At 41.7% G+C, this 9,694-nt stretch overlaps 1 protein-coding gene across 1 annotated transcript; it reads left to right on the top strand.

The window, feature by feature from the left end:
• Positions 1-7,726: 7,726 nt before the first annotated feature.
• LOC114701855 (cytochrome b-c1 complex subunit Rieske, mitochondrial-like) lies at positions 7,727-8,845 on the top strand. The gene is given in 1 exon segment (XM_037211561.1): positions 7,727-8,845. A coding segment is annotated over 1 exon segment (825 nt). The 3' UTR covers positions 8,552-8,845.
• Positions 8,846-9,694: the final 849 nt, after the last annotated feature.

Genomic DNA, 9,694 nt, shown 5'->3' on the forward strand with positions numbered 1-9,694 from the left:
GGTGAACTGGTGGTAGCAGGCATTGATGGCTGTATAGATCCACTGGTGGAAACACACTGAGGGAAAACAAAGGGGGATGGACATTGTACTGATTTAGGAACCCAGAGCTTTGGGTGCCAGAATGACTAGATATGTGATTCACTTTAGCATCCTCAGACGATACCTTCACTTCTCTGCCAGCTGCAGGAACCTGGGGAAGCTTTCCTGATTTTCTAGCAGAATTCCAATCTTGGAACTTCACCATCTACACAAAGTGGAAAGCAGGTCCACATATAAGAGAGATCTACCATCTCTCTGTCCTCTCCCAGAAACTCTGCCGTGGTTCTGAAGCTCTGGACAACTGCACTTTACTCCTCAGTTTCAGATATCCTCCTTAAGGGTTGGCAACCCTACTCAGACTCAGAATGGAGTAGATCCTGGGCAGAAGTCTTGCTCCTCTCTGGCAGGCATCGGGGGTGTCTTGGCATTGTTTCTGCTAATGGTGGTCAGTTTATTTCCAAATGGGCCAGACTGGAAGACTGGAGAATCACCATTCTTCTTGTCTGTTCCTATACAAGTTGTCTTCTCTGTCAGTCTGTCACTCAGGGCTTCTATCAATTACCTCCCCTGCAAGAGTAGCCATGGATTGATCTGACACACTCGTTTTCGAAACATATGCTGTGGAGTCCTCAACAGGAAACCCTCTATGCACAAGAGCTATGAGGAGTCTCCCATGCCAGACACCTATCTCACCAGGGTTTCTTCTCTCTCTGGTAGATGGTCACACCAAGGAAGCATCTATGGATCAGTGGGCTTCATAGAGAGGGACAGAGAGATCAGACAGAAGAGTCACATCTTAGCCCATAATGGTGTCAGACTGGCCTTTCAGGATCATGGATCTTGCCTGAATCTTAGAACACAAGAGAATGAGAAGCTTAGAGACAAGCCAAATTCAGTTGGTGTTGGTTGTGATCAGCAGTAGAAAGAGTAGCAGAGGCATCTGGGTCCCAGACATACCAGCCTGTGACATAAGAGGACACTGCTGTTACTGGCCTTTCTTCAGACATAGTCTTCCTATTTATATACGATGACTGTCCATGTACTGTCATTCTCTACACACACACCATCATCAACAATCCGTGGTTGCTTGGGGAATGGCTCTCTGTCATTTTATTTTGGGGGTTTCTCTACAAAGCTTCACTGTGCAGGAGATATCAGGGTCTCACCCTTTAGGCAACCCAGGAGAGCATACACTGCATTATGCCATTGAAAACTTGTATTTCTACATTTCAGGTATGGGGAGATGAACTGTTGTTCTGGATATTAGAGCTCAGTCCATAAAACAAGGATCAAATCTACAAAATGAATCTTCAGCAGGGGAAGTTGGGGACCCACAGAACTCTTGTGCTGAGTTTGTCTTAAGAGCTCCTACATAGTCATCAAACCATGTTTATAAAGAATAGATTTTGCTGAGTACATCATCAAGAGGGACGAAGACAAGGAAGTGCAGATAGAAACATATATGAGAACACAACAAGCCTTTACCTCTTAAGAAACGCCACATTGCCGTGTTCTAGAGGAGGAAGCATCTATAGTCCAGAACATTTTCCTTGGTCCTTAGTGTGCTAAGGGTCAGGGTGCTCTTAGAAAGAGAGCATGGTTCTCTCTCACATGAGCCTGCATAACAGTCCATACATCTTGAGAAGTGGCACATTCATCATTCTTGGGCTAGAAAATCCCATTACATAGACTCTTTTCTTATGTCCTCAGTGAGCCAAGCGTCAGGACGCTCTTAAATGTGGAATGTGCCTCTTTGTCAAACAAGGCTGTTTGGCCACAAATTGTACATATATGAAATGAAGTTTTAGAGGATGTGGCTTATGAAGAATTCATGTGTCTATATGATACATATCATGTAAATATATCCTATGATATATGCAACATAGGACAGAGAGTCTTATGCCTTTTGTTGTAGTCATTTACTATTATTATAACTCATTTATTCTCCTTTATTGTCATTTCATTTCTTTTGCCTTTTGAGTGTTTATGCATTTAATCAGCAACATAGATTATTCAATGTTAAGTCTATATTGGTAAATCCTATGTTGATTATTTTATTCTTTAAATGGAAAATATCAGTGCCTATGTCTCATAACATACTATTGAATTTATTTCCCCCCTAGTTTTTGTGATATAATTGATAAAAATGGTATGTAATATATATAATATAATGATTTGGTACATGTATACACTGTGAAGTGATCACCACAACCAGCTTGATTTACATAACTATCATCTCTCTGAAATAATCACTTCAAATTTCTTTTATCTTTTTAGATTAAAATATATATACATCATGTTTTCTTCCCTCTAAATCCTCCCATGATATGCCTCCTTTCTCTCTTTAAAATATAAGGCCTTTGTTTTCATTAATTGTTGTCACATACACATATGTTCATGCATATATTCCTAAATACATCTTGCTCTGAACATTACTTGTATGATGTTTTCAGTGGTGATCATTCAGTATTGGATAAATAATTGCTGTTCTCTCCCCATTGAAGTCTATGTCTACCACTTATGTATTATTTAGTTGCCTGTAGATCTTTGTGTAGGGCTGAGGCCTCCTGAGCTTTCCCCCATCCATTCAACATATCTGTTGTTATTCTTGTTCAGCTCATGCTCAGGAAGTCAGGTTGGAGAGACTTTATGGGTGTGTCTTCTGACATTCTTTGGAGACACAATATATATACCAAACTCCCTGATCATCCAGCTCTTCCAATCTTTCTGCCCTTGAGCCTTAGGTGTGCTAGTTGTGTTGTAGATATATCCATTGGGACTGAACTCTACATTTTTGTTGGCTGTGGTTTTCTGTAATGGTCTTCCTTGGTTGCAAAGAGATGTTTCCTTGATAAGGAGTAAGGACTACACTTATCTGTGAATATAAAGACAAATATTTAGATTAGTTAGAGATTGTACGGGCTTAGTAAAATGGTGAGTGTAAGTTCTTTTCTAAGATCCATGACTACCTAGCCCACGGTAGTTGACTAGGTTTCCAATACCAGGTATTATTTCTGTCTTGTTGAGCACTCCCCAAGTTCAATTAATCAGAGATCTGTTGTTTTTTTGCCAAATTATGCATGCCACTAATGCATCCTTTGAGTCATTGTTGTGGTTCATAGACTTCATAGCATGGTAGGACTGCTATGGTAGATTGGTTGCTTCTCTCCTCTGGAAGCTGACATGGTACCAGAAGGCACCATGAAAGCTAGTCCTCAAGGAGGAGACTTTCTGGTCTGTTCTAGGATAAGGACCTCTGAGACATGCAACTAAAATACACAGTGTATTCAGTAACAGGGAACGTAGTGCCACCTCTAGAAGGAAACCAAGGACAATTGCAACAGACTGTGCTGTTTTAGTGTTCTGTTTGACAACTGTGATGACCAATTCAAAAGAGGGCTTCTCATGTCTGGTGTTGGACTTCTTGTTAGATGGTTGTTTGCTCTTGGAGGGAGAATTGTCAGCTCAGATGAGAAAATTTTATCGAAACTGTATGTACATCTTTATAGACAGACATACATGTGTTATAGGGTTTTTTGTTTGCTTTTTGAGGATCTTTAGTAGTATGCTTGCTAATGTTGTCTTAAATGGAGCCAAATACAATCTCAAGTCCTAAAAGACAGATTTTTTTTGGTGTCTTTCCAATAAAACTCCAACATTTTAGGTAAGAAGATGGTGGCTTTTTGAGAAGTGACACACTATGACTGTTTAAATGTGGCTGGCAGAGAACTATCTTTGAGAATGAGAAAAATGTTAAGTGAAGGCAGAGTTGGGAGACAAGAAACACACACACACACACACACACACACACACACACACACACACACACATCAATCAGAAGAGCTCTTAAACTCTCCTAAGACTTTAATTCTCAAGCCTGTGTTAATTCTTGACATTTCTAGTATTGGTAGGTAGGATTTTGTTTAAAGGGGTTTCATTAAAGATTCTAGTATTGGGTTCCCTGGGAGCTCTCAGTGAGTCTAATAGCAAGTACCAAGAAGACTAACACAGAGAGCTGGCTGCAGTGAATTTATTTCAAATAAAGGAAATCAAGGACAAGTACAAGAACATTGGCAGTTGATTCCCAGTTCTTGAAGAGAATGGTATCTTTGTGTTTACTGTGCTCTTGATGCTCAGCGACAGCACAGTAGGAATGTTCTAGGTGGTCTTGAACAGGTGCCTTTTACATGTTGAGGACGAGCACAGTGGGATCGGCAGGTGCACCTCTGGTTCCTTGATAGACCTGGTGACACAGAGAACATGAGACACTAAGTGCTGTGTCATACAGGGATGGTAAAGAGAATTGAGATATTTTGTGCTGATTCAAATGGCCATGACATGTGAATTCCTTAGACCCAGCTGCATTAACAATTCTTTCAAAAGACATCCATACACAAAGCAAGTGTTGATCACTTGGGATTTGAAACTTTGCTCAACATTCTTTACTTCTGTGTACCTCTGACCACCCATGCACACCTGGAACATATCATCCCAGGCCCAGATTCAAAATTATCCTCTATAAGTAAAACATGGCCTCTTTAGCTAACTTGACCTGTTTTGATTCAGAAAACAATTAGGACTGCCCATGTCTTAAGCTTGGTGGGTTGGAAACAGAACTTAGAACCAAGTCTTCAGAGGAAAAGAATCTCTTAAATGCATTTGTGTCTAGCTTTTCAATCTTTAGTTAACTTTTAATTCAGTTAAATTTCAGTGGGAAAGTTAAAGCCCAGAGAAGTTAATTAAAAGGCTTTCAAGCATTGTGAACCTTTCCAGACCTCATTCACACCCTTATGTTCATACTTTTCCTCTAACTCCAATCCTCTAATATGTGGATGTGCTCACCTGCTTCTTGAAGAACAGAGCTTTCAAGCTCCAAAGGAGAAGGACATTGTCTGGTCCTCTTCTGATGGCTGCATCTGGTCAGGGGCTTCCTCAGCTGCTCCCAGGAAAGGCTCAGCCTGGGCTGGGAGAACCAGGAGAAGAGTGGTGATAAGGACAAGTGTCTTCATGGTTGAGAGTCACCTTGAGGATGGATGAGAAGGAACCAAATGTGTGTGGCATGAGGATTTGTCCTGTATTTATAGGTCTGTTAGGAGAAAGCTCAGAGAAGGGCTTTGCAGATAGAGAAAGGGAGCATTGATGAGGAAAGGAGGAACTTTCCTCCTCAAAGTCCCCTTGATGTTCCTCTGTTCTCATAGCTTCCAGAACATTGTTCTGTGTTTAGTGTCTGCTTGCTGAAGAGCATGAAGATAAGAATATCATTATCATTTTTTATTGTCTGAGTCAATATTTTCTCATTAATATTTGAAGAAAAAAACCTAAAATAGTTTCTCTTCCCTTCAGTATTTTGAAACAGTATGGAAAAAAATGGTATTAATTCTTTTTTAAGCATCTTGTAGAATTTGACAAGTAAAGCCAATATTCCCTGGGACTTTCTTTTGGAGCTCTATAAGCATTTTTAAAGTTACATATGGTTGTAGGTAACCCAGAATAGAAAAAAATGAAAGACTTGGTTAGACACAATGGCCATTTTCCAAAACCCCTCTAAAGCACTGGTGTATACAGTGGACAGTGGAGGATGAAGAGAAGTCCAGATATTTAAAGGAATTGGCTTATGGTGCATTGTTTTATTTTAGTAAGCATACAAAGTGATGGGTCTAATTCTGGCATATCCATACGCATACCGATAACTGACGTTTTCTAGGACACCATGGTCCTTTTAGTGGGAGCTGAGGAAGTCACTTTAATCAAAAGACATCAGAGCACCTAACGTAGTCACAAGCAATAAAATACAGTTGAATTCTACCTCATGCCATATATAACATTCAATTCAGAGTGAAGCAGTCTTAGAACTGATACCTGACTATGAAATCTTGGAGAGCACAGAATAGTGCTCAAGCCTTCTGATTGGCAATGAATAAAAGAAACTGGTGTTCATAATCAACATTAGTGTTTTCAGCTTTGAAGGACACTTTCAGGAAAGTCAGTGAAGTGATCACAGCCACTGTGGTGTGCATGTTGCTCATTGTGAGACAGGGTCTGACTATACAGCCCAGTCTGGCATGGATATTGCTCTCAACCTGCCTGTTTCACCCTGGTACTGGAGTCACAGCCCAGTGACACCAGGCCTGACCTCAGTTGTGCTTGAATGAGACTTGTTTTGAGAAAACACACATACCTGGATCACAAGGAATCAGGACTGAAGCTTCCACACTGGGTATAGAAGCTCTTCCTCAAAGACCGTTGCTGACATTACTGCAGAGTCAAAACATTTGGAAACTATAGCCATTCTTGGAAGTGTTTCTTTAAATTGCAGGGATATATATTAATGGAAGTGGATGATACATTTTGAGAATTAATAAATGTTCCTGGTCTGTTCTAAAAGCAATAGATAACAACGGAGAACAATACACATGGCTGTTGATAAATATTTAAGCAGCTGGGTATCAAGGAAGCTTATCAAGTAACCATAGTCAGCCATCAAATAAGAGGCTACATGTGGTATAGGCAGAAATCCCAGATCAGAAGAACATCAAAGGGTTCATGGGGAATAATGGAGCTCTATGTGGTTCCTGTCCACATTTCCAAGCCTTCCTCTTACACATATGCAAACACTAAAATATAACCCTATTTTGAAAGATGCATTTTTTTTCAGATCCATATTTTAGTGACCAAATAAAAACAAGATAATCATCCCTCCCCTGCCTTCAAATGTTACCAGGCTAAAGAGGAGCCTCTGGGCTGACAATCATGGATGTCTTATCTCTGATCTGTGTTTCACTCTTCACCCCAGTCTTGCACCCACAGGTAAGCCAGTTTAATAGCCAGTCATCTAGGATCATGCACTGAAATGCAGCCAGTTGAGACCCAGGTCTGCCTGTCTATGCTCAGCTGCTCCAATGTGCTTCCATATTGAAATGTCTTTCTTCATGAGACACTGACCAAGAATCCACACTATTCCAGTAAAGGAGAGCCAGCTCCCATAGAGAAGTGGACAGATGTCAGGGCAGTGGCCAGCAGGTGGCACAGCTGTCCCAAAGGCTCTTCTTTTCTCAGAGAGTCTTCAGAGGCCTCTCAGAGCTGTATGCTCAAGCACCAGTCTGCTGAACACTTAACATTACCATCTCAGTTCCAAAACAAACATTCCAAGAAGAGCAAAAGAGACTCTCTAAAAGAGGCTGGAATCTATGAATTAAGATATCTTTTAAGTATCAGTGAGGGTGTGAGTTCACAAAACAACCATGACTCCTTGTTATCACTTCAGATTTTGGAAGGCTTGGGAATCCCTTTTTATTTTTCTAAAATTAAACTAGTGCATTAAAGTGACTCTTAAAAGGGGGGAAAATAAGCTTGGAAGCATTCTCACACACTCATGTTTAAGTTGTCTGAAAAATTTGGCAGATGGTTGTGAAGTATTGGAAGCTCAAGGCCTACAGTTCCTTCTGCAGTCCACCATACTTGGTCATGATTTAGGCCCCTGTACAGGAGGCATGAGCTGGTGTGGAGATTGAGGATACTGTTCTCTGGCAGCTGTTCCCTCCTGCTGTACCTCTCTTTGGTCTGGCATATCTTATATATGTGAGATCAGTCACATTTGTCAACAGCTCAACACAAATAGAGAAAAGTATAGATAAAGGCATCTTAAGATACCTACAGGACCGGCTAGGTGTTCACAGCAGCTGTCACCATGTTGTCGGTTGCTGCCCGCTCGGGTCCATTCGCGCCCGTCCTGTCGGCCACGTCCCGCGGGGTGGCGGGCGCGCTGCGGCCCCTGCTGCAAGCCGCGGTGCCCGCCACCCCGAAGCCACCTGTTCTGGACGCGAAGCGACCCTGCCTGTCCCGAGAGTCGCTGAATGGCCAGGCTGCGACCCGGCCTTTGGTCGCCACGGTGGGCCTCAATGTTCCTGCTTCTGTTCGCTATTCCCATAAAGATGTCAAGGTGCCCGACTTTTCTGACTACCGTCGCCCTGAAGTTCTAGATAGCACAAAGTCTTCTAAAGAGAGCAGTGAGGCTAGAAAAGGCTTCTCTTACCTGGTAACTGCAACTACTACTGTGGGTGTTGCATACGCTGCCAAGAATGTGGTCACCCAGTTCGTTTCCAGCATGAGCGCTTCTGCTGATGTACTGGCCATGTCGAAGATCGAGATCAAGCTGTCTGATATTCCCGAAGGAAAGAACATGGCTTTCAAATGGAGAGGCAAACCTCTGTTTGTGCGCCATTGAACCAAGAAGGAGATTGCCCAGGAAGCTGCAGTTGAATTGTCCCAGTTGAGGGATCCACACCATGATTTAGAGCAAGTAAAGAAACCTGAATGGGTTATTCTGATAGGCATCTGCACTCATCTTGGTTGTGTACCCATTGCAAATGCAGGAGATTTTGGTGGCTATTATTGCCCCTGCCATGGGTCATACTGTGATACCTCTGGCAGGATCAGGAGGGGCCCTGCGCCTCTCAATCTGGAAGTGCCTACCTATGAGTTCACTAGTGATGATGTAGTTGTTGTGGGTTAGACACTGGACTCAAGGCCTAGGTTTCTTTCTATCTTCCTGTTCCCTCAGAAGAGTTGAGATTAAGCCTTGTGTACATCTAGGTTGGGTTGACTTAAAATATTTAAGAATTGTGAATAATGTATTGTCAAACATTAATGTGAAGTAATTGAATTCACTCTTAAATATTGTCAAGCATTATCACAATAAAGCTACTGTTGAACATCATTAAATTCAGTCAGACTTGAAAGGTACAATGTCTTTGATAGCTAATTCTAATAAAACATCACAGATTGTTGTACAAGGCAAAAAAAAAAAGATACCTACACTTGGATATCTTAAGATATAGATAAAGACTGAGCTCATTGATTTTTGTGTTTTTCAAAGCCGAACCTACTTATATCAAAGCCAGCTTTACCAGATGTGGGCACATTGTCCTGGTGATGAGCAGATCTGGGTGAAACTTCCTGCTTAGCTTCCTATTTAGTACCTTTGTTGCTAAAATTTCCCTTTAAAAATTTTTTTATTAATTAAATTTATTTATTTACTAATTATTTATATCCTGACTGCAGTTTCCCCTCCTTTCTCTCCTCCCATCCCCTCTCCCACCTCCTCTCCCCTCTCCCAATCCACTCTTCTGTTTCTGTTCAGATAGGGGCAGGGCTCCCATGGCTATTAACAAAGCATGACATATGAAGTTGAGATAGGAGAAGCTCCACCCCTCCTCATATTAAGGCTTGGTGAGGCAACTCAGTATGAGGAAAAGCTTCCCAAAAGCCTGACAAAGTGTCAGGAACAGGCCCCACTCCCACTGCCAGGAGTCCCACAAGAAGACTAAGCTTTACAATGGTCACACATATGTTAAAGGCATAGATGGGTCCCATGTGGGCACTTAGCTACAATTCTAGTGTCTGTGAGTGCCTTTCTTCAGACATAGTCTTCCTATTTATATACGATGACTGTCCATGTACTGTCATTCTCTACACACACACCATCATCAACAATCCGTGGTTGCTTGGGGAATGGCTCTCTGTCATTTTATTTTGGGGGTTTCTCTACAAAGCTTCACTGTGCAGGAGATATCAGGGTCTCAGCCTTTAGGCAACCCAGGAGAGCACACACTGCTTTATGCAGTTGAGAAATTATATTTCTACATTCCAGGTATGG

This window comes from Peromyscus leucopus, chromosome 17 (assembly GCF_004664715.2).
Source record: "Peromyscus leucopus breed LL Stock chromosome 17, UCI_PerLeu_2.1, whole genome shotgun sequence".
Lineage (NCBI taxonomy): Eukaryota > Metazoa > Chordata > Mammalia > Rodentia > Cricetidae > Peromyscus > Peromyscus leucopus.